Source organism: Salminus brasiliensis, chromosome 4 (genome assembly GCF_030463535.1).
Source record: "Salminus brasiliensis chromosome 4, fSalBra1.hap2, whole genome shotgun sequence".
NCBI classification, from domain to species: Eukaryota; Metazoa; Chordata; class Actinopteri; order Characiformes; family Bryconidae; genus Salminus; species Salminus brasiliensis.
The window spans coordinates 33,097,509-33,122,472 of NC_132881.1; the positions used below are offsets into that span (position 1 = coordinate 33,097,509).

The 24,964-nt window shown below is 40.3% G+C and overlaps 2 protein-coding genes across 3 annotated transcripts in view; both read right to left on the reverse strand.

Moving 5' to 3' along the window:
- Window positions 1–406: 406 nt before the first annotated feature.
- On the reverse strand, window positions 407–21,655 carry cnnm2a (cyclin and CBS domain divalent metal cation transport mediator 2a). Of its 2 annotated transcripts, XM_072678101.1 has the most exons (8): window positions 20,019–21,655; window positions 12,311–12,454; window positions 12,089–12,226; window positions 11,825–11,994; window positions 8,436–8,529; window positions 7,081–7,143; window positions 5,866–6,044; window positions 407–3,097 (listed from the first exon to the last, which is right to left on the reverse strand). In XM_072678101.1, the coding sequence occupies exons 1-8, from the start codon at window positions 21,469–21,471 to the stop codon at window positions 2,888–2,890; spliced, it is 2,451 nt and encodes an 816-aa protein (XP_072534202.1). In that variant the 5' UTR covers window positions 21,472–21,655; the 3' UTR covers window positions 407–2,887. The 2 variants fall into 2 exon arrangements, with proteins under 2 accessions (XP_072534202.1, XP_072534203.1); XM_072678102.1 differs by lacking the exon at window positions 7,081–7,143.
- Window positions 21,656–24,739: 3,084 nt separating this feature from the next.
- Window positions 24,740–24,964, reverse strand: part of borcs7 (BLOC-1 related complex subunit 7) — a 1,333-nt gene continuing 1,108 nt past the window's right edge. The window contains exon 5 of the mRNA XM_072678106.1: window positions 24,740–24,964. This exon is cut by the window's right edge and continues 207 nt beyond it. The gene's annotated coding sequence lies outside the window, so the exon portion shown is untranslated.

Genomic DNA, 24,964 nt, shown 5'->3' on the forward strand with positions numbered 1-24,964 from the left:
ATGAGTGAAGAAGTTTATAGGTAAACCCTGAACCTAAAGTTTAAATAGTCTAAACAAGGTTAGCATTCAATTCCAGTTGGGATATTTGTTTCTCTAGAACTGTATGTCTAAGCCAAGAACCATTTAAGAACCTTTATTGTAAAGGTACTGCACAAATGCCGTGTGCTACATGTGTAAAGGGGTGCATTATTGCCTTGGCTTGGGAACTGTGTTTGTGTGTGCAGCATCTCCACCTGGTGGCCATTCAACCAAACAGGTTTGTAAGTGGGGTATTAGGAATCAAAAAATGCATCAGACAGCAGTTGTGAAAAGATTTTTTTTTTATAACAGTAACATTCAACTTCTTTATATATATATATATATATATATATATATATATATATATATATATATGTAGATGATATTTTCCTGTTGATGGTAAGTATACAATACAACTCTATTCTCAATGCCTTTACAGCATTTCTATAGACATTCAAGATTCTGAATAGCAGCAATATATGATGGACTCGAACCAAATGTTTGAGCACCTCATTTCTGAAGACATTTCCTCTGTTCCATCTAAGGCGGGCCATGACAAGTTTCCAATCTCCAGGACGCAACGTTTCCCTCTGAGAAAACGAGAACATTCCTTTACAGTGTGAAATGGACTACGGAATGAGGTTGGAAAAACACTAAGCTCTGTGACAGGAATGCACGCTGAACGCTGTGTTAATGCTTAGACAGTATGTAGCAGATCCATGGTTTAAAGAGATTGAAGAGAGTGCTAACATTTCACCGGTAAGAAGAATCTATTTCAACACAGTCTTCGTTCTGTGCCCGTCTGAAAAGAGCTCCACCATGTTCTCAATCATCATAGGTCTCATCTAACGCTTCTTAGCCTCCGTCCTCAGCCATTGATCGCTTAATTGTCTCCCGTTTCCTGTTTGCAAGAGCACTTGAGAGAGAGTTTGAGTTTTGTGGGTTATTTCTTTTCCTGATTGTCCCTGCAGAACTGATACACTATTGCACAGGTTTCTACATAAATATTTAAGACTGAGAACTTAGCTGAACCCCATGTGATACTCCAGTAGAGCACTCCTCAAACAGAAGGCCTGGAAGAGCTGAGACATCACTTTTGTACAAAGTAATGAACTGAAATCCTGACCTAAAAAAAAAAAAAAAAAAAACACCTCCAAAATAGTTTCCCAATTGAGGTGCAGACATAATAAATACGTGTGATCACTTTTCCCCTCAAACTGAGGAAACGCTACAAGTATCTTATTCCCATGACACCGATTTCAGACTGCAGAACCCAGTAGAACTGCAATCTACAATGTCGTGAAGGAAGCACGTCAGACATTACATGAATGACACGTTTGCCTTTCTGTAGCTTTCTGAAAAAGACAGAAATCTAAATGCAACATAAAACATGGTAGAATAGTTTAACCCCAACCAACCAAATGTTCTAAACATGGTTTAGCAGATGATTAGACAAATGCACTATTTGTTAACAAAAATGGTCCACCAATGTTCATACAAAAACCGACGTTACATGATGAGATATCCACAGCCTATACTCTGCCTATTCAGTATACAGTCAAATGCGGCGCGGTACCTCAGATTCCAAAAGTGAAGTGAAAAAAACAAATGTATAAGAAAAAGGCCCTCACATGTAAACATACCAAATGTCTTTGTACTGACAATACTTTATGTAGCACATCTGTACATGTGTAAGACACAGCCTTTGCACAGTGGTGGGGGTGGGAGGGGTCATTTGCATAAGAGTGACATCTGATGCTGCTAAGTTATATAATAGTTTTGTCAGAGGTTTGAGCTGAATATTACTACGCTTAAAAGAACACAGCACCCACATCTTCAACACTGCATCTTCAAAACTCCATCCGTTTAATTCTCTGTCTTTGGTCAAGACACTCGTTTCTAGTCTTGAGTAGCCTCTTTACCTCCATGGCTATGGCTAACTACGCTGTTAAGACTTGGTGGTTTGGCCACTTCTGTTTCTGTGGAAAAATGCATAGGGCTTTGCAACAGCTATGAAGACACCTGATTCTGTGGGCGTACGCCTGCATCTACTGATGTTCTTAAGCCTTAGCGTGCACTGATGATACTGGTGTTCTAAAGGTTCTAGTTTAGCTCCTTGTATGTATACATATAAAAGTAACCAAAAAAAATCATCAGTAAGCGAATCTGTTTACCAAAGCAATTTAGACTGAGGCAGGAGCGTTGGTCTTTAAACACTGGGATCAACCTCCCTGATTCCAGTGAATATTTCAATATTTCAACATTCAGGGCAGAACAGCCTTAAAACACATTTAAATAAAAACAAAGACAGGTTAAGCGACCAAATACCGTCCCAAAAGGGTGTTATCCATGCTTGTAAATACTGTATAACTATGCTCTTGTCTATTACAGGCTCAAAAATAAACTCCATCGAGCACTATGTTAATAAATTAGGCCATGCCATGGCTACCTTGTTTTCACAGGGTCCAGAGCACTCATAGCTTTTGTTCAAACCACAGAACTGAGGTATAAAAGAAATCTGCACACACACCCAAATGACAGATGAGCCCCACTCCAGCAAGCTCCTTCCTTAAGACTCTTACATTACTCTACTGTTGGATGTGAGTGCGCTCTGATTAGAGAGTGAGTGAGTGATTGAGTGAGTGAGTAAGTAGGAAGAGAATGGTCGTTCCTAGTTCTGCCAATGCCTGCAGTATTAGCCCGTCCCACAATGTGGTGTCTAGTATTTTACTGTGCCCTCTGTCCCTTGGAAAGTCTGTGATAAAAAGTAGAAAATCAGAGGGTTCATTTTATCCTAGAGAAGCTGCCCTGTGAAAGCTTCCCAGCTGCTCTGTGGGAAAAATCCTAGAGTAGAGCTTTCTCATTTCCTTTAGATAGCTCCATCGCTGTGTGCATTGTGGTTGAGTTTATGAGCACCGGAGTTCTGCTGCTGGATCAGTAGCGAGGCTGACTCGCCTCCTGGTCCGTCCTGGTGTTCAGTCAGTGTCAGCTCTATCTTCGTGAACTCACTGTCAGTAGACTGAGGCGTCTTGTCCATGCGGGACGCCATGAGAGCGTTCTGGTATTGCTGCCGAGTCACCTGTCACAAAAAACAAAACCCAACAGAGCTTTCAAAAAACGTTCAGCCATATTGCCAACATTACCATATCCCAGCCATGGTGCTCTTATATAGGCCAATAGATGAGAATAGCTGAAAAGTTGAAATGCAGGGTAAAGGAGTCACATATTACGACATGTGAGATGTCTGTAAGACATTTAAGGGCTAGTTTCCTGGACCCAGATTAAGTTGAATCCTACAGGCTTTTCAATAGTAAATCACCATTGGCAATACAATTTAGTCCTAGATTATGATTAATCTCTTTCTGAGAAAACAGCCCATAATGTTTCAAAAATTGCAACTGATCCCATCATTAGAATTATGTATAAACCCAATAGACAACATGACTACGTTTACACAGCAGGTAAAAGAGGACCGAATCCAATCTTTTTAATCATATGTGACACAGATGTGTTATCGATGTGGAAGTGTGAACGGCAAAAAACACAAAACACACGAATCTGGCGTTTCCAATTTGGGCCACAGTATTTTCAGTGGCGGAATAGTGAGGGGTGATGTTTAGACTTCAGAAGATTAGACAGCAGATTATAGCAACCGCTGTATTTTAAGACATTCAGAAAGAAATGGCCGAATGTGGTCACAGGAGGATGCGGCTGCGGCGTGAAAGAAAAATAAAAAGCATATTACAAAACCAAGGATGCAAACCAAGTTTTTACGGTCAGCTTGAACACATTCTCAGTGATAAGCCCAGCTGTCAGCCACTGGAACTCACTGATAGCTCCTGTAAAGATGAGCCCAAAACGTCATGTGAAGCATTGCTCTTTTGTACATGCGTATCAGATCACAGTATATACAGTGAGTCCAAGAAGTATTTGATCCCTTGCTGATTTTCTTCGTTGGCCCACTAATAAAGACATGATCATTCTATACTTTTAATGGTAGATGTATTCTTACATGGAGAGACAGAATATTAAAAAGAAAATCCAGAAAATAAATCTAAGGAATATATATTAATTGATTTGTATTTCATGGAGTGAAATAAGTATTTGATCCCTTAGTATTCATTAGCAGTTCTGGCTTTTACAGACCAGTTAGACACTCCCAATCAACTTGTTACCTGACCTGAAGCCACCTGTTCTCACTAATCACTTGTGTGAAAAACACCTGTCCACAGAATCAGACAGATCACACAGATTTCAAGTCTCCAACATGGGTAAAACCAAAGAGCTGTCACAGGACCTCAGAGTCAGAATTGTTGACCTTCACAAAGCTGGAATGGGCTACAAAAAGATTAGTAAGGTGTTGGATGTGAAAGTAACAACTATTGGTGCAATTATCAGAAAGTTTAAAGAGTATAACATGACAATCAACAGACCTCGGCCCGGTGCTCCAAAGAAGATTTCGCCTCGTGGGGTGGCAATGATGCTGAGAACAGTCAGAAATCGTCCTGCAACCACTCGGCAGGAGTTAGCAAATGACCTGAAGGCAGCTGGGACCACAGTTTGCAAGGAAACAATTGGCAACACTTTGCGCAACAATGGATTCACATCCTGCAGTGCCCGAAAGGTACCCCTGCTGAAGAGAGCACATGTGGAGGCGCGCCTCAAGTATGCCAATGATCATTTGAAAGATGAACCAAGTTATTGGGAGAAGGTTTTGTGGTCAGACGAGACCAAAATTGAACTTTTTGGCCTCAACTCCACCCGCCATGTGTGGAGGAAGAAAAATGCTGCCTATGACCCCAAGAACACTGTGCCCACCGTCAAGCATGGAGGTGGAAGCATAATGTTTTGGGGGTGTTTCTCTGCCAAGGGTACAGGGCTACTTCACCGCATCACTGGGAAGATGGATGGAGCCATGTACCGCACAATCCTGAGGGACAACCTCCTCCCCTCTGCCAGGGATCTGAAAATGGGCCGTGGTTGGGTCTTCCAACATGATAACGACCCTAAACATACAGCAAAGGCAACAAAGGATTGGCTCAAGAAAAATCACATTAAGGTCATGGAGTGGCCCAGCCAGTCGCCAGACCTCAATCCGATCGAAAATCTATGGAGGGAGCTGAAGGTCAGAGTTGCCAAGCGACAGCCCACCAACCTTCATGATTTAGAGAGGATCTGCAAAGAAGAGTGGGCCAAAATTCCCCCTGGTGTGTGTGCTAAACTTGTGGTTAACTACAACAAACGTCTCACCGCTGTGCTTGCAAACAAAGGCTTTGCCACTAAGTATTGAGTGTGTTTGGCAAGAGGGATCAAATACTTATTTTCCTCATTGAAATACAAATTAATTAAAATATATTCTTTAAAATTATATTCTGGATTTTTGTCTTGATATTCTGTCTCTCCATGTTAGAATATATCTACCATTAAAAGTGCAGAAGGATAGTGTCTTTATTAGTGGGCAAACAAAGAAAATCAGCAAGGGATCAAATACTTCTTGGACTCACTGTAGATCACAGTAAAAAGGTGAACAGCCTTAAAAAAAGAAAATTGGATTTGGGCCACTTCACCTGCAGTTTGAACGTAGACCATGTGTTCATTATGGTAATGATGAAACTAATCTAACATTAAGTGCCAAATATCTGGGCGGTGTTGAAGTGTTAATGATATAAGGGCTCTTTATTAAAGTACTTTAGGGTCTGGTCATCACAGGCACTCATACAATAAGGCAGAGGTGCAACTGCCCCACCTGAAGTGCCAACAGTTACACCACTGTTAAAGTGCTCACATGTGTCCGTTTCCATCTTAGTGGGACACATCTGCCAAAAACGAGAATCTCAAGATTCAAACCTTAATGTAGACCAAGTCGGAGGCCGCTCTGACGGAGTAGTCCGGCACATAGATCTGCAGAAAGGCATTGAGCTGGTTGTTGCTGCTGGCCAGAGTTGGGGTGAGAGCTTCCATGCGGTCATTGCGGTTCACAGAGTCCGAGTGGTTGAGTCCGAAAGGTCGTGGAGGTGACTTATTCTCTGTGTAGCAAACAAAGAGTTCTAAGGTCATCTGCTGGTGTTGCTGTGGGCTAAACAACCAGTACAGATGGTTATCATCCTGTCCTTCAGGGGCTTGCAGTTTAAGGACCACTGAGAGATGGAGGTCCAGTACTGGTCTTGTGAACTAAACTGTTGTGTGTTGGAGCAAATTTTGCTTAGACACAGAATTTGGATTTGTCTCACAGCTAAACACTTTCACAACACACAAAACTGACAGTCAGTGGAAATTCTTCTTAACAATTTTTCCAAAATGTAACTTAGCCTTTATCTAGATAAAATGAGGTTTAATCTAAACAGTAAACGGATAATCCATTACAACGGCCATTAGCACTTAATGATCTTTAACCACAGGAGATACCAGCTCTTGTGAATTATATTCAAAAGAATTAATTTATCTCAGAAATCACCAAGTCAGTCAAAAAAAAATAAAAATAAATAAATAAAAAAAATATATATATATAGTTCAACTGCAAAAGAAAGAGAAGACTTTTTCAAAGGGAAGATTTTTAATCAAAATAAGATTATGCTTTCCACTACTTAAAGAAATAGTTCAAAGGGAGTCCACAGGGAACAATTAGAGCAGCAGTCATTTCACTGGAATGTATATAATCCCACTATCCCAGGGTCAGATGTCCATAAAATGTTTTGGATAAACAACTACTACTTCTGAAGGTTTCTGATGTTCAGTTGAATGTGATGAGAATTAGCCAGGGTAAATAAAACATGTGGGATTAAGAGATTTCAATAGTTTTCAGAAATGGCCTCTTTTTTGTCCTGATGAGTCCAAATTAAAGATATTTTAGAAATAGTTTTTTAGAAAATAATGACATAACCCAAAGGGTGTCAAGCAAGCAATAACATGGAGATGTTTGGGATGCAAAGAGCCAAAAGTGGAAAAAGAGTAGAGCTGGAAATACACATTATGATCATTATGATAAGCTTCTCATCCTGACTGAGGAAGACAGACAGGGAGAATGACTGAACGAATGAAAAGAAGTGAAGGATGAGTGTGTACCTGGAGATCCCGCAAGTGACTCTGCCCTGCTCACAACGAAGGTTCGAGACAAGGAGAGTGGAACTGGAGAATAAAAAGGAAGAAAGATGGAAAAACAAAGAAAGAAAAAAAGAAGCAAAAAGACTTTGAAGAAATCAAACATTTACAGAGCTGAAGTGATTTGGAAGCAGGGGCACAGCCTAAGATGAACTTCAAGCTTGTTTTATTCACCTTTCCCATATAAATAAAACACATTTTGGTATTTTATCTGCAGCCTTATCATAATTTGTATTTTTACTATTGTATAATTTGTATTATATACTCATATATACTACTTATCTCTTTCCATAAGTCATATTTATGTTGATGCAGACATACTGATCAGTCATAACATTAAAACTGCTAAAAGAGGTGAATAACACTGGTTATCTAGGGGTGGGATATACATAATAGACAGCAAGTGAACAGTCCACTTTTAAAGTCAATGTGTTGGAGGCAGGAAAAATGGGCAAATAATCAGGAACTAAGCAATTTTGACAACAGCCAAACTGTGATGGCTAGACAACTGGGTCAGAGCATCTCCAAAACATCAGGCAGGTATTGTGCGGTATTCCCTGTATGCAGTGGTCAGTACCTAACAAAAGTGGTCCAAAAAAGGACAACTGGTGAACTGGAGACAGGGTCATGGACACCTAAGGCTCATTGATACAACCCTGCTGACAACCCCCGGCCCCACCTCACAACTTGCAGGATCTGCTGCAAACATCTTGGTACTAGATACCACAGGACACTTATAGAAGTCTGATGGAGCCATGTTATGTCTGATCAGTGCATTTATATGTATATAGTTTATCAGGATTTATAGAACTGTACTGGAGATTACTGATGTTTGGTTACTGGGTAAGTTCCTCATACATAAGCAAGCTCATCTTTCTCAAATCTTTTAAAACTTATTAGCAAGAAGCAAAAAGTGTACCCCACCCTCAACATCAACAAGAGTTATTCAAGAAACTTCACCAAAAGACAAGAAAGAAAATAAGTGATTGGTGACAAACATGCACACTTATTTATGGAATCATACAAAGATGCAGACCATAAACATAGTAGTAGAAGACATATAATTTGAGCAAAACCCAGGCCAATTCTAGAAGGGCTGTGGCTAATAGCTCAGTGCTGGACAGCTCAAATGAATCTAAGATCAGCTGAGCCAGCTGTCAGCAGGACTAAATGGCAGGTGTAGAAGACTGTGTGTAAAACTGAGAGGCAGTTCCAGTCCAGAAGGCATTTACAGGAGAAGTGAGGAGTCAGCACCACCTCAGCTCCCGGGTAGTGCTTGTTGTTTTGTGTGTGTGTTTGAGTTTCTCCATTACACAGACCTGGTGACGATGTTAAAGCCATCATTCCATAATAGGAAAAGGGCCCTGCCTTAAACTTCATTCCTTCCTTGCCAGCCTCAACCTCCACCTTTCCCTAAGAATGAACAGGAGGAGAAAATTAGTGTAATGAGGTACACATGTTTAAGGGTTATTACTGTGATTTTACTGTTAAATATATAAGTACATGATTAATTATTTGTGATTTTTTGATGTTTGTCTGAAATAAAAACCTATCGATAACTGTCAAACTACAAAAACCTTTCAACCCCTCCACCTCTAACTACATGACTTATTACACATGTGTGTGTGTGAGTGTGTGTTCACTACCAGATGGGTTAAATGCGGAGGACACATTTCGCTGTACACTGTACAGTGACAAATACGTGCACCTTTACCTTTACCTTTACCTTTACACTATACTCACACTTAATTTACATCCAGTTTTTGTTTTGATTTCAACAAATGACCAACATCTGGCAAAACTAGACAGCAATAATATCTGAACACCATATTTCTCATGTTTTTGAATATGTAGGACAGTATCCATGTTTTTCAGTCAGTAAAAAGCATACTGTCATACAGTCATACAGTCTGCAAATATTAGCATGGCATACGGTGTTACAGGGGGCAGGGAGTACCTTTTAGCTGATGGCCCTAATTTAGTTTCTTGTTCTCTCATCCTGTGTTATTTCAAACCAAACAACAAATGCAAAGTTCAGTTTGCTTCCATTGATACAAAGTGAACACCATGCACAATTTTAAACCAGACATTAAACGTTAAACCAACTGCAAATGAACTGCTGTGAATTAGGACATTGGACAGGGCAGGAACTGATTAGCATTAGCTTAAATAGAAGGATAGCATTCTGCTTTCCTCAGAACACGCTCAAGTCCAGGTGGCTGAAATCCCACTAATAAATAATACATTAATCATGTAGACTGGCTCATAATGCCAGGTTCACACTACACAATTTTAGCCCTGTTTTTGAGTCGCTGATTGTTTTTGGAGATTGCTGACAAGAGCCTCAGGTTGGAGCGTTCGCTTGGTGCTGGCTCGGATGCTATGTGTGAACAGTGGAAACACCTGTTTTTGGTGTGTGATGGCACTAATCAGTGAGCTCCCACAGCGGCCCCACCCTGTGGCCCTTTTAAATGCACAAGGGTGAAGAAGCTTTTTCAGCTGGGAACTAGACAGACACAGAACAGAAATATGACACGTTACACATGTCATAATTTTCAGATACCCTCATCATTTTTAAATACTGTAGAATACTCCGGTTACTGTTATACCGCCCAACCCTAACCCTAATGTTGACCACACATATTTCTCCAACTCTCTATAACCATCTAGTCTTTCAGGAGAAAAAAGAATTCTTTAAAGGAATGCTGAGCTTGGTACTTTATAAGCTACATCTGAGAGCAGAGCTCAGCCCGTCTTTTGTTAAGTTTGTTAAGTCATATGGCTTAGTTGAATGTACAGTTCATGGGGTTCAACAGTTAATCTGCCTGTAGGGCTACATACTACATATTCTACACAGGAATGACCCAGAAAAGCACTTTGGATAACTAGACTGAGCACACGTCCAACACTTGATCCGTACACAAGTGAACAAATTAACCATGTCTGACTTATATATGGTCCATAAGCTAACTTTGTAGCAATAAGAACCACATGTTGCTAGGCCAGCTGCCTTTTAAAATTGTGCAAACTTTTCATGAAAATGATATATGTTAAAGTTGCCCTTCCCCCCTTCCATACTAAAGAGGTTCCCATAGTGGAGATACCTCTTGAATGTGATGAATATCTCTTACTAAAGATTGCACAGTGTATTAAAAATTCAAACTGAGAGAAAAACTAGCCTTACTACTTTTAGTAGTATCTGAAGGGCGATTCCTACTTATTCATTTAAAAAATGTCTGCTTCCAATACTGGACTGCATCCCACTTGTGTACTACACACTAATACTATAATATTCTTAAAATATAAACATACATATTCCTGATTTTTACTAACAAAAAGTGATGAAGCAGTGCTATGACAACATAATTCCACTGGCATTGTGGGATAATAGCATCCATCTAAACCACACTCAAACCCCCAATCTCAATTCGCTCGCCTAACCACTTCGCCTCCAATTGCACATTCATGTGGATGGCTCGCCACAATAAGCGCTGTGCCAGAGTAATTAATGTGAGCTATAAAACCCTCCAACAGCAAGGGAGCACCAGAGCACACTAAACCACGACACTCTGAAGAAGTGGAGCTCAAAAAGAATGGAATGGAAGAATGGAAGAAACACTTTAGAAATATAAATTATATCAAATATTATATTTCATAATTCTCATCAGACGTAAAGGCAAATTTTAAGCACTCTTCTTCAGTGTCTTTTAACAAAGCCAAAAATCTGATCTGTGAACTTATTATTGGCAAAAAAAATTTAATTTTTACCCAAATATGTTTAACTATAAGGGTTCATACAAGCATATAGATTTTTTATATAATCATTGTGCTGTGATACATTCTGCAGTTGAGAAGACTAAAAGGCTGATTAGACTGAGAGTGGAAAACAAATTACTCCAGCCTACAATAATTCAGTCATTCCCTCATCTGCTAGAAAGCAAATATGGCGTTCCAAACTTTAATCCTTAATCTATATCCTCCTCCTTAAATGAAAGCAACTTTCATAGTGTACAGAGTGTCACTCTATAGTGGGGTGTTAGGGAGAAGAGAATGATTTATAGAAGAAAGACAAAACAGTTCTGAGTATGATGTATGAGTAAGCTCGACTTTGACATTTTCACTGTGACAAGCCACCTGACCAGCCAGTCATGTAATGAACCAGTAATGTGTGATTTACAGACAAACTACAAAATCATCATCGTCAGGTTTCAGAGAATCACACAAAACTCATAATTTTTCCATTCCATCACAGCTCAAACGTGTTAGGAGGCAAAAATACAAGAGAACAGAATGTTGTGCCACTAAAACCAACACAAAAAGGGATGATTATTGACATGGTCAGCACTAATGAGGTAGGTCCTGCTAGTACTAAACAGCCTATGTGCTTAAACACATGTGGGATCAGGAACTGTTGCCATATATGTACAAAATATTACATGTATATAAATATGGAAGAAATAATTGAATACACATAATTGAATGTAATAAACATCTAAAGTGATTTCTTTTTTTATATTAAATATTTATGACCTTCTTGACAGATAACAAAGAAGAACATTTAACTGACATAACCTTCATGTGACGACTTGGGTTCTGCAACATCCATCATGACTCATCTGTCACGTATCTAGAATGGCTTCACCTAAACAATCCCACATTCATTTGTGGATTACGCCTTGAATGCTACACAACCATTTTTGGTACTGACCTGTAAGATGAGGATGAAGTAATCCACAGGCTTATTGCGATGAAAGAGATAGTGCTCTAACATTTTCTTGTTTTTGTCGTCATACTTGAGCTCCTGGATGACATTGGGATGTTTGAGCAAGCGTAGGAGGATTTTTTCAGACATTTGAGCAGGGCCAAATGACTCTACCTCTAGATCAAAAGAAGAGAATGGAAGAGAAGAGGTGAAGGACATAAATAAATCTGGGATTGCTTTCTTAATTTAGCACACGCCAAACATCAGTACCAGTTGCCAAGAAACGCAGGGTAGCCAGCAGAAGCTGTGGGGATATTTTGACCCCAAGATTGTTGTCTGTCGGCTTGAAAGCTGAGAAATCTTGCTTCCTCTCCCGATGAGCGATCCTCTTTTTCGTCTTATTGTCCGCTTTTGCCGAAGACAGAAAGGCCATGTTAGAACAGCATAAGATGCATATTGCGCATTATGGTTTGTGTACTGATGTTAACTTACTGTACAGATCAGTCTCATCAAGAATCTCAGACTTGATGATCTCCTCAATAACGTCTTCTAATGTTACAATGCCTAAAACCTCATAGAAAGGGTCTCCCTCCCCTTCGTTGTTCACCCTCTGCACAATAGCCAGATGGGATTTACCTGCCAAAACAAACACACACAAATGTTAGCTACATGTGGTACACATATGGGAATCAGCTCTGCGGCATGAAATTTGACCATGTTCAATCCAAACCAAACATAGCGATTCATACAAGATCCGGACTTCCATATAATTTAAATGCTATGGATTTGGGGTGGAAATGCTTACTAAGAGCATTCTCTGTCTCTGGATTGTGAGAAAGGAAGAAACTGATGAACAACCAAGAAATTGGTCAAACAAAATGCTCTCGAATTTAGTCACAGAACTACCCATTGCGTTTTCTTAACAAATCTCCCATGGTTCCACATCTGTTTTCCCAAGACCCCCTCAATAAGCTGCTTAAAAAATTCCTGCCCAGCACTGTCAACCAAAACGTTAAAGAAAATTCTTTTCCTGTTTCTCAGCTAGCGATCATTTAAAAGGAATTTTCCAGGGTCGGGGCTAATATTAGACTTGAAATGAAGTTTCCACTGCAGTTAGGCGATGCTCTCTGACATGACAATGGGGCAACTAGAGTGTCCACATGAAGCTTGTCTGAGTGTCATTACCAATTAAGGCAAACCTTTAGGCACATTTTTATTTGGCCATTTGCACTGAGAACTCCAATGCTACCACACCATTCTGGACCTTAAGAAACATGTAGTTCATCTTTAAACCTCTCTGCTGTGTGTTTCACTAGTCAGAGAGTTTGAAGGGAGTATATACTGCAAGAAACATGGCAGAGCTCTTTTATAAGAGCTACTCAGAATCTGTTTTAGACTTGTTAGGTAGGACTTGTAAGAAAGAAAGAAAGAGGACATTAAACACTTCAACAAAGAGGGAATATTGTTCCATAGCTCCTTGAAATGCCCACACAGTGCCTCCTACGGTTTTAGGGCAGTTTATGCATAAAAGCCACATTCTAAGCATTTTGAGATGAATGTTAGTTGTTCCTCTGAAGACTGATCAACAGTATGATATGCTAAGATTTTACAAAGCTAATGACTTCATTAGCGTGGTACATAATGAGAAGATATCATCCATGTAATAATACACACCAAACTGACTTGAGTCTTCCAAGTGCTCCCTTGGATGACAACATGCCAGAACCATGATTCATGACTGGAGAATGACCACTGAACATAAAACATGCTCTCATAGCAAAAAAAGAAGTAGAGCGACCAAGCACCATGTCAAGATAAAAAATAATACAGGCTCTGGCTATTTACAGCATCTTGGCTGTTTCACAACACCTGTGACACAGACCTTCAATTTAGTGTAAAACAGTTTCACACAGCTTCTCAACAACATGCCTTACATCAATCAGCTCTAGCTCTCACGTAGTTACTACATAAAGAATGATATGATAGAGCACCGCAGTCCCTCTAGAATACACACTGTAATGTATTCAACCCATTCCTTCGTTATTTATGGAATAGGATTCTTCTCAGATTCTTTTTTTCCATAATGGAATTTCTCTATAAATAGTCACAGGGACCGTGGGTGGCAAGTCTGTGATGCCTCACTGGAATATTTTCAATGTTGTAAACATACAGTCATGTGAAAAACAAAGTACACCCTCTTTCAATCCAAGGGTTTTACGCTTTAGGACATAATGAAAAACATCTGATCTTTAGAATGAGGCAAATATAACCTCACTTCAACAACATACAACAGATTCCATGTCATACATTTTTGTTTTGTTGGTTTTCTGTATGACTTTCAGGCTCTCTGGATGAATTTTGGCCCACTCTTCTTTACAACATTGCTTCAGTACATCAAGATTTGTGGGCACTTGGGCATTTGATTATGCACAGCTCTCTTAAGGTCCCGCCCCACAACATTTTAGAGGGGTTGAGGTCTGGACCATGACTCAGCCATTGCAACACCTTGATTCTTTTCTTTTTAGCCATTTTATTGTTGCTTCTGTGCTTGGAATCACTGTCCTTTTGCATGACCCAATTTAAGCATCATATTTCATTCGAAAAGATATACAGTATATGGTATACAGAATAGTTCATGGTCAAGTCATAACTGCAAGCTGCCCAGGTCAATAGCCATACTTGCCATACCAATAGCCAAGCAACACTTGTTGCTATTGACAGTCTGCACTGTCATGAATCTGAAGATTTAACTTGCTAACTGAGGCCTGTAGAATCTGACATGTCATGTTTTTTTTTTGCAATTTCTCAATTTCATTGTACAGTCTGACCTTGGAGTGAATTTGGGAAGTTCGCTCCTAGGAGGATTGGCAATTGTCTTATTTTTTTTTTACTTGTAAATAATCACTGTAGAATAACGGACTTCAAATTGTTTGGAAATGGCCCTTTTGGAAATGGCCCTTTCATAGCCCTTCCCAGATGTGCAGCAACAACTGCTTCTCTAAGATCATTGCTGATGTCTTTCTTCCTTGGAACTGTGTTAACACACCCCTGAATGTTCCAGACCAGCAAACTGCCAAAACTATCAGATTAGTAACACTTAAATAACACACTTATTATATAACGCTAAAAGTAACAGCTTTACACATTATGCTTATATCAGGTGGCATGCAAACCTTCTGGCATCCCTGGTCAAAATTTCATTTACTGAAAACAGCCAAGTGAGTAAAAGATCAGCTGATCTCCAAAAAGATTTAAGATAAAACTGTACAGTTTTTGTATAGTTTTAGTACAAAATAGACAAAAATGAGGTTTGGGCAGCCCAAAAGATTAAGCTCTCAAATCACTTTTACCACTTTACCACTTTACTTAAGTCTCAGACCCTAATTGGCTTGTTCACAATTTCCATTACATTATAAATACTCTGATTACCCAAACCTTGTCCTAACAAACAACAGGCATGGGCTCTTCTAAGCAGTTGCGTAGCACTTTGAAAATGAAAACAATTGAATGTATACTTTCACCTGCAATTTCCAACTTCATTTACTGATGTCACTAACGCAGATGTCACTTTAGTCACTGTACCTGTTGTTACACTTGTTGAGAAGTCTTTGTGACTGCTCTTTCAAAGTCATTTACTTTCTTTGACCTGAATCTGATGAGGGCATGATATGATGTTAAATGTCTGACAGTTTAATCATCAATCCAAATGCCCCATACTTACAAAGCCCAGATCATTTAACAGTAATTAATAAAATTAACTGACATATCCTATATACACTGTAAGCCTCAAACGTTGATCCTAGGTTCTCTACATCACATGTAGCACATTTAAAAATACATTCTCACTATAATCAGGCCAGACTAAGATGTCTAATTATGTATAAACAAAAGGAAATTTAGGTCATACAATGCATAACTATACAGCAGACCCTATCCCCAAGGTGATTATAAAATAATGAAATATACTTGACTGGAATTTGGTGTATTGAACTTCAGTTTTCATCACTTAAAAAATGTGCCAATGTTTCTCATGTTGTGAACATAAATAGCCATTAACCCTGTGAATTCCCAGCCCTGCTTACAGGATTACACATTCCAACATGGCAACATTCTGTAAGCAAATACCTTTCATTCCTGGGAAGAATTTTTTTAATTAATAGAAGAGAAGCTAAATATGCCCAATAACAAAACTGTATATACAACCATACATAACTAAACACACAGAAGAAGAAGAAGACGAAAACATTTCTGAATACAGTTCCATTCAGAGTGAACTGTGTGTCAGGCACATGATTCCTGAAGATGCCAGAACAAGGCGGCTTTGAGTCCTCCATCAGTCTAAAAAAAAAAAAAAAGGTTACAAAACCATATCGTCCAAATGAAGAAAGTCTGGTACAGTAGTTAATCTTCCCAGATGTGGGCAGAACCCAAGAATAACATCTAAAGAAATCAGCCAATGTCAGTGTAAATAACTTAATCATCAGGGACCTAATGAAATGAAATGTATGGCAGAACAGTAACGTGAACACTACTGCTAGATGATCATTCAGAGTTCTGAAAGAATATTTGAAGAACTAATGAATATAAAGTGGAGCATTTTGGCTGACTGGACCTTAAGACTTAAAAACTTAACATTGCTTCCTCATATCACCTGTGACACATGGTGATGGTAGTGTAATGGTTTGAAGATGCTTTGCTGCACTAGTGCCTAGACATCTTGCTACTATTGAGGGAACTATAAATTCTGCTCTATAGCACAGAATTCTTGCAAAGATAGCCAGGCCATCTGTCTGTGAGTGAAAGTTGAAGCACAGTTGGGTCACGCAACAAGACAGTGATCCAAAGCACACAAGCAAATGTGGTTCAGGCAGGATTCATGTTTAAAGGCCTACAAAGTTCTCTGAGCTGCTGCAGTTCTGATAGAACTGAACGGCACTGTAAAACACTAACAACTACAGAAAGTGTTCGGTAGCATTTACTGCTGCTAAGGGGGCTATAACCAGCTATTGAGAGAAACCGGTTACTCACTTTTTTACACTTTGAGGATTTGGGTGTTGAACATCTTTTCTCAAAAAATACATCAAATGTTTATCACACTGTTGTGTTTTGGGTTTTTTTGGATCCTTTTAGGCAGTATTTGAAATGAACATGTTCATCTCTAGCATTATGTCGCTAAAGAATCTTAACTAAAGTAGTACATGCTGGCCACTAGATTACAGCAAAGTTGCCCCCTGCAATCAGGCACAAGTAGGGTCCCTTTGGCCCATAGATCATCTCCTGTCTTTTGTTTTCAGTAAACAGAAATTGAAAGGTATGCAGAGCCATGACAAACACAGAGGGGGAAAACGCTTATGTGGGTGATGATAAGTCCTTTACACAGGAGCTCTGGGACTTCCTAAGACAGGCTTTGTTGATGGACTCGAGTTTGCCACTGTAGAACACGGTCCCGCCAATTGTTACACAAATCTGTTTAAGTCCATTTCCTGTCGAGCCAACATTTGTGGAATGTTGCACTGTTTTAAACGCCAGCCTATCGAGAGTCTGAGTCCATAGGACAAATATGCCAACACCTGTCTGAGTAATTGAATATGGATGCTATACAGCACACATACTGATAAGTAATAACACTGCAAGAGGAACAGGAGAACACCACCTAAATCAGTTTCAAAAGAGCAACAGACCTTCTGAAACTCCTTCATTCTTATTGGTCTCTTGGTCCTGACTAAATAACAGCTGTGCCATATTTAAATAAAATCTCTGCCATGGTTTAAGATGGAGCACCTATTCTCAGCTGTTCATAGGCAGCAAACTGCAACAGTGATCCAGTTACAACAGTCCCAGCTACACAATGCCCTCCTGCAGACCATTCTTCCTCTGCTCTGAGAAATTATATATGTGTGTGTGTGTCTGTATATATATATATATATATATATATATATATATATATATATATATATATATATATATATATATTATTTAAGTAATCATAAAGTTCTAAAGCACTGGGATGATAAAATCCTTAGCTGAAGTGTTAGTCAAAGTGAGAAATGAGAGTGGGAAAAAATCCATTGTGGTTAAAGCCACACATTTAATGCCTCAAGGGAATTTGGGGGGAAAACTTGTTGCTTTTACTGTAAAATAACAATTTTGACTGAAGTTTTGTTAAAAAGGTAATATACAGTAAGAGAGCTGCTGGAATCACATTCATGTCTAAATTCATATTCAGAACTACATATTCACTGCTGAAGGTGGTGGCTAAATAAAATCACCTGATTAGGACGCTTTTGATCAGTTTTAACACGGTTAACTGAGCATTTTACCTCGATTACAATTATTATAGGATTATTCTAATAATCAATAGATAAAGTTGGCTCAATATTTGAGGTCTCCTTTATGTTGCTAGCATGTCACAGACTGAAAGGGGCGGACTAAACAGTACTACACACACTGGGGGAGATTTAAAAGGGGACAGCACATGGACAGACACACTAGGGGGAGATTGAACAGAATTTAAATAAATGAAATAAGCTACATGGGCAAGATTAGGTCGGTTAGAGGTCCTGAATTTTGATTATTTTCTGATTAACTGTTTAACTCTGCTGGTACCAGCGCCAGACCAGTTGCCCTCACTCCAGCTACTGGTATCTGCTTCAGACATTTACATAAATACTTTTACCAACATCAACCATCCTCATTACTTTCACTACATTTCTTACATTTTCATCACTATTATGATTATATTCATTATATTATATTATAGTTATATCAGTAGACCTGAGCAGAAGAGCAGTCTTGGTGGTACCATGATTTTCAATTAATAATTTATAATGTAGTTCTGACCAGAGAAGAATAGGTCCTCCTAGTGAGTCTCGGTTCCTTCCAAGGTTTCAGAACCAAAGAAGTGACACTGCTAAATTAACTGTAAATCTTTAAAATGCCCCAAATAAAAAAGTGAACTGTTTCAATCATAAAGAAAATCCCCTATAACAGATCGGGAACTGCCTCAAAAATGTAGGCAGAGAAGGCCACAGTATGTAGAAACCACAGAGTACAGTCAAAGATTCCAATCACCACACAGCAAACCCTGAGAACAGAAAGACGGCTTTGCTAGAAACCAGCCTTCTGTAAAGAAGCTTCAGCAGTTACAGAACTGACCATTGTAACAAACGTTTACTAGTACCTCAGTGAAGGAAAACAGAAAGTATGGGGAGAAAAAGGAAGTGCCGTCCATCACCACAACTCAATCTGTGAAACACTGTGGAGTCAGTGATACATCCTCTTCATGTATGGCCTCCACTCTTACTAGCTCATTTATCCCCATTAATGGTATGACTGTTGATCTGTGTGCTGACAGGAGCAGCAGGACAAATTCTTAAGTCCTCAGAAAAATGTCTTCTGCTCTGATGCAACCAAATTAGTCAAAATCAACCGGACATAGTACCGGAGTATAGACTCAGCGATAACAAACATCCTGGAAATGAGCCGTCATGTGATGGTCCTTGCTTTGCCATCTGCTGAACGTTCTAAAGGGGTCACTCAATGGTTAATTGGGCTAAAACTACTATGACATCTTCTTTAATGGCAATAGTTACAAAACCAGAGTGCACAAAGCTACTACACTGCCTTCGGAGCTTACTGTGTAGCTGAATGAGACATGGGATTCTCCTCAAGCTTTCCCGCAACACAGACATCACTGTCCACAGGTGGCAGCAGGGCCACTCTACCTCATGCTACCTCACCCGTCCCATCAGGATTTGGCAGCAGAGCAGAGAAACACCTACGCCACAGAAAACAATTTTGAGTTTTGTGGAAACTGTCCTGGGTTACAGAAGGAACAGTATCAACAAAGTATCCAACAAAGCAAAACATCATGCTTCAGACTTTACAGCAGTGTGGTTTAGGGTTGGGCGATAAAGCCCAATATACCAAAATACAATATTGCAATAAAGGCCAATAAACAGCCACATAATGCTCATAAAAGCATATTGTGAGTTTATAATTTATCACAATACACACTATAATTTTGCCAAACTCATTTGTGATGTATTCTAATGTGGGATGTTTATGCTGATGAGGTGCTGTAAAGTGCTGAAGACATAAACTGGTGTACCACAGGTGCTTCAAGAGCTTCTTTTTCAGGCAGGCAGGCAGAAAAGGATATAAACGGGGAGGTCAGAGGTAAGGCTGGAGTATCTTTTACCTTTCTTGAACTCCTCTAGCATGGCATCCAGCTTAGTGTCGTTGAAGACGAAATGCAGAGGGTGGCTGTAGAACTTGGTGATGGTTTTCAGTGGGGTGCAGTCGTCTGGGTCCACAAAAGCCAAGTCCTTCACAAACAGCAGGTCTACTATGTTGCACATCTCACCCTCAAACACGGGGATGCGTGTGTAACCGCTCTCCATGATCTCAGACATGGTATTGAAATCCAGGATGGCATCAGCGGTGATCATGAAGCAGTCACGCAGAGGTGTCATCACATCCTCTACAGTCTTAGTCCTTAGCTCCAGTGCGCCCTGGATGATGTTGAGCTCCTCTTTCACCAAGTCATTATATGGGTCTGTAACCCTGAGCATCTCGAGGAGCTTCTCACGATTGTACACGGTCCCAATCTCCTGCCCCAGCACATGGTCCAGAAGTTTGCTGACCGGATACGATGCAGGAAAAGTAAGGATCATGAAGAACTTAGTCAGGAATATGGTGTTCGCCCCAACAGCAAGACCATGTCTGGAGCAGATCGCCTGCGGCACTATCTCCCCAAATATCACAATGCCAATGGTGGACACCACCACGGCAATCAAGCCAGACCCCGCAATGTCATCCAACAGAATGGTCAGCGTGGTGTTGACGAGGACATTCCCCAGGAGCAGAGAGCAGAGAAGGTAGTTCCCCTGACTTCTCACTGGCTCAATATTCTTGGCATAGTTCCTCTCCCTCTCCGCCCCACAGTTCTGGACGATCCTGAGCTCCATCGGGTCCAGAGCCATGAGTCCCAGGTTGAGGCCGCTGAACATGCCGGACAGGCACAGCAGCATGGCGATGAAGCTCACCTGCAGCCAGAAGGGCAGCAGGAACTTCTTCTCCTCAACCACCAGCACCTTGGTGTCCTGGCCGTCGTGGTACACCCACTTGCTCTCAGCGCGCGCCTCGTCGTCCGGCGTGGCGATGCACATGTAGTACATCTTACTCTTCTCGGTCTTGCGCAACGGCTTGACGTCGATCTCGATCACGCCGGACGTCCTGCGGCTCACTTCCACGTTGGGCAGGATGATAATGTCGCTCGAGCGGATGCCGCAGAGGTGCGAACCGGGCGCGTGCCCGTGACCGTAGGCGTCGGCGACGCGCTCGTGCTCCGTGAACGCGATCTTGGACCACGTCTCGTTATTGATGTTTTGCCCGTAGACGCGCAGCTTGACGCGCGAGCGCTCGCTCACTCGCAGGTAGCCTTGGTCCATAAACGACACGTCGTCCGTGTCCTCCAGCCTGAGGCCGATGATGACGGTCTCTTCCTCCAACACCGCCGCTGCCGCCGCTTCCCTGGCGTGAAAGCAGCGCGCGGGACAGGCGCCGACCACCAGAAACACGAGAGTCAATGAGCGGACCGGGCTGAGCGCCGCCATGTTAGAAGTGGGCAGCGGGGGCCACCGCTTTGCCATGTTGACAGCGGGCACGATCGGGCTGAATCCGCATCAGAGAGGAGCGCACGCAGCCTTCTCCATCCTCGCGCTGGCCTGGCTTAGCAGAAGTGATAAGGCTGGCATTCCTCGCCGTGCCTCACTGCCTCTGCGACGCGAGGACACGCCAGCGCGCTCCAATGTGAGCCCTGCCGCTGGTGGTCAGCTCCCAGATGCCTGCTGACTGACACTCCGCGGGACCAATCCGGATGAGGGGGGCACGTGAGGGTGGGAGCAACGCGCCGACACGGCTAATGGCGCAGCACGGAAAGGCTAAGGCGAGGCGGGACTTATCTCGTCAATTGTATTGAGAAGTTTTTTCAATGGCCAGTCAGTGGTCAGGGTGGGAGGCCCTACAATCGGGGAGTTGTTCTCAGCAGCCAACGGTGTTGTTTTATTATTACACTGGTCCCAATACGGGCGGGGAAATCGATAGAATCAAGCACACTGGGCGTGTTGAGACTGTCCCATACATTCATTCAGTCCAATCCAATGGGGACTAAAGTGAACTTTATAAACTTTATATAGCTTTAAAAACTTTATTTATTCATTCATAAATTAAAGAAAAAAATTACTAAATTACTTCAAGCAAATTAACTACCTACATTCAACTCCAATAAATACTGTGGATAAAACAATGATTCTCAAATATTTATCTGGAAGGAATAAGATCAGTTCTTATCCTGCTTATTACCTATTCTAACAATTTCTGTTACCGTTTGTACTGTGAAGTAAATATAATATTAGTATTGACTTTAAAAAATACATTTGAGATTAAACCATTACCATATATGCACACCCTGTTGGTCTAATTTAATTTATATTTAGTGTCTATTTCTGTTGACTCTAGAGCTGGAAAACTGTATTTCTATGATCATGAAATACATGAGTAAACCATCTCCTGCCCAATGTTGAGTAGGTCCTCTTTGTGCCACCACAACAAAACTGACCCATTAAGGCATGGACCCCTCTCCAGTCCAGTCCTCTGAAAACATTCTGTGTTATCTGGCACCAATATATTAGCAGCAAGCAGATCATTTAAGTCCTGTGTGTTGTGAGGTGTGGTCTCCAAGAATCACAACAATGAGCCTTGGGTGTCCATGACCCTGTTACCGCTTCACTGGTGAATCACTTTTAGTAGGTACTATCCACTGCATACCAGGAACACGCCACAATACATGCCCAATGTTCTGGAGAGGCTCTAACCTGTCAAAGTCACTAAGAACCTTATGCTTGTGCTTTTTTCCTGCTTTCAATGCATCAACTTCAAGAACTTGACTGGTAACGCGCTCTCATATATATATATATATCCATATATTTTTCATTCACCTGTCAGTGGTGCTAATGTTTAAGCCACAATGTTTTTCTGAGAAGATCAGATATGACATATGGTAAAGCAGTTGTATGCCAAAGTTTGGGCACTCTTCCCAGAAATGGCACCATGGTTTAGTTTGTTTTAAATTGAGAAGTAGAAAATGTAGCCTCTGTAGCTAAACAATCATAAAACACAATGCCTTGGCTCTTCAGCCCGAACACTCAGCAACCACGGACTCCTTTTAGCAACTGTCTAAAGATTGGAAAATGAAAGTAAGCGATGCCAACAAAATATGAGAAGCATGGGGATGGATCTATTATGTTTTGGGGTTGTGTTTCTGCCAGTGGCATTAGGAATACTGCATGGGTGGAGAGAAAAAAAATGCATCCCACAACAACCAGCTATACTGGATATAAATATCAAACAATTAGTTAAAGGACTAATCCTAAAATAAAAAAAAATCCTTTAATAACAGGATAATGATCCAAAACATACCTTAAAGTTCGCCATGGACTACCTAAAGAGACACTCTCATTCCACATCTGAAGTGGCTCTGACCAAAACATCATAGGAAATTTGAGGACAGTATATGACTATAAGAGCAAACCTCTGTTTGAGAAAAAAAATACAATATTCAGGTTGTGAGCTCCCCAGATAACTAGTTGATCAGTTGAAATTTGTAAAGTGTAAATCGTATGAATATTCTAAATCAGCATGTCTATACAGTAGTAGAGAAGGAGTACTCTTTATCTTAATTATAAATGCTTCCTAATTAAATGTGGATGAGAATAGCCTAAAGCTGACAGTCTGCATCTCACATTACTGTTGTTTAAATCCAAAGTGCTGCTATGGTTTTTATCTGTGTAGAAACCCAGTTCTTCAAACAGAAATTCCAACCAGATTGATTTTAGCCAGTTTCTACTTTAACACAATAAAACATACGGGGTTAATGCATCTTTAAAGAGACTTGATACAGTAAAGATTTAATTAGAATAAAAATCCCTTTAGTTAAAGCAGTAGTAACAGCAGTATGGATGAAGTGCACCGTATAAACAGTCTAAAAACAGATGTTTAGGATTTCTCTTTTTTTACCTGAGCTCATTAAATGCTTGATTAGCTGCTGCTGTAGCTCCTCTGTGATTTTGGCCCTTAGAGAAAAAGGTTCATTATGTTCTGTTAGTCTGTAGATGGAGCCAAATCCATTATAACAATAAAATGATGAATATTGCTTTATAATTTGCAACAAATAGTTTGCTTTTCAAGCCTTCAACCTAGTTTTGCCAGAGATCAGATCAGAACATTACATGTCATGTAAAGAGTTATGTAATTACTGAAAATATGAACACAATGATCATACAATGGTTTTCTGATCACAGTGACTGATTTAAAGCTTTTCAAATATGTCTCTTTATTATCTTGCATTACCTGGTTCTTGTTCTCTCTGTCTCTCTCTCTCTCCTCCCAGCAGAACTTTCTCAATCATAGGTCTAACGACAATGAAATTGAAAGACAACATTTAATAAATCATAAAGTCAGTCTAAAAAAGACTGGTAAAAGTGATTTACTACAAATGTTATCATTTATTTAAAGACTAGGCTTAATCCTTATACAGGAACTGGGCCTGTACTTATTAAATGAGTACAAAAAAACAAAGCGTGTGACACCTGGGACCAACATACTCTGCCATAATCTATTTACCAAATTAAATGAAAAAAAAAAAATCATGAGGACATTACAAATTCTTAGTTTGCAAGTCTGTTATGGTTGTGCGTGTCCAAAGGCTTGTGCCACACAGCTTGTAGAGATAAGTGAAAACCTTGCAGTGGAATCCAAAGCTTCCAGGGAGTGATGAACAAGGCTACATTCTAGGACAGACATCTGCTTGACCTTGCTGAAGAACTGCTGATATTGCACGTCCTTACTGCACTCTTTTAAATAATACAGGTCCTCCAATGTGTGTACAAAAGACATCCATTTATTTATTAAATATAGAAAAGGAACATAAATTAACAGAAGCGTATGATTTCACTGTTATTTACACAGACACAGTCAAAGCAGTGTTATCCAACACTATCCAGTTTTTCACAAAAGCAGCATTATCCATTTCAATCCAATGGTTACACTTTAAATAAAACAAAAACCCTGACAAGTGATCTCACA

Coding starts and splice junctions, on each gene's coding strand:
- cnnm2a (XM_072678101.1), bottom strand. CDS start 21,471: ATGGCAAAGCGGTGGCCCCCGCTGCCCACTTCTAACATGGCGGCGCTC. Junction 6,045..7,080: donor GTCACTTGCGGGATCTCCAG/GTACACACTCAT, acceptor TTTGCTACACAG/AGAATAAGTCACCTCCACGA. Junction 3,098..5,865: donor CCGACTTGGTCTACATTAAG/GTTTGAATCTTG, acceptor TTTTTGTGACAG/GTGACTCGGCAGCAATACCA.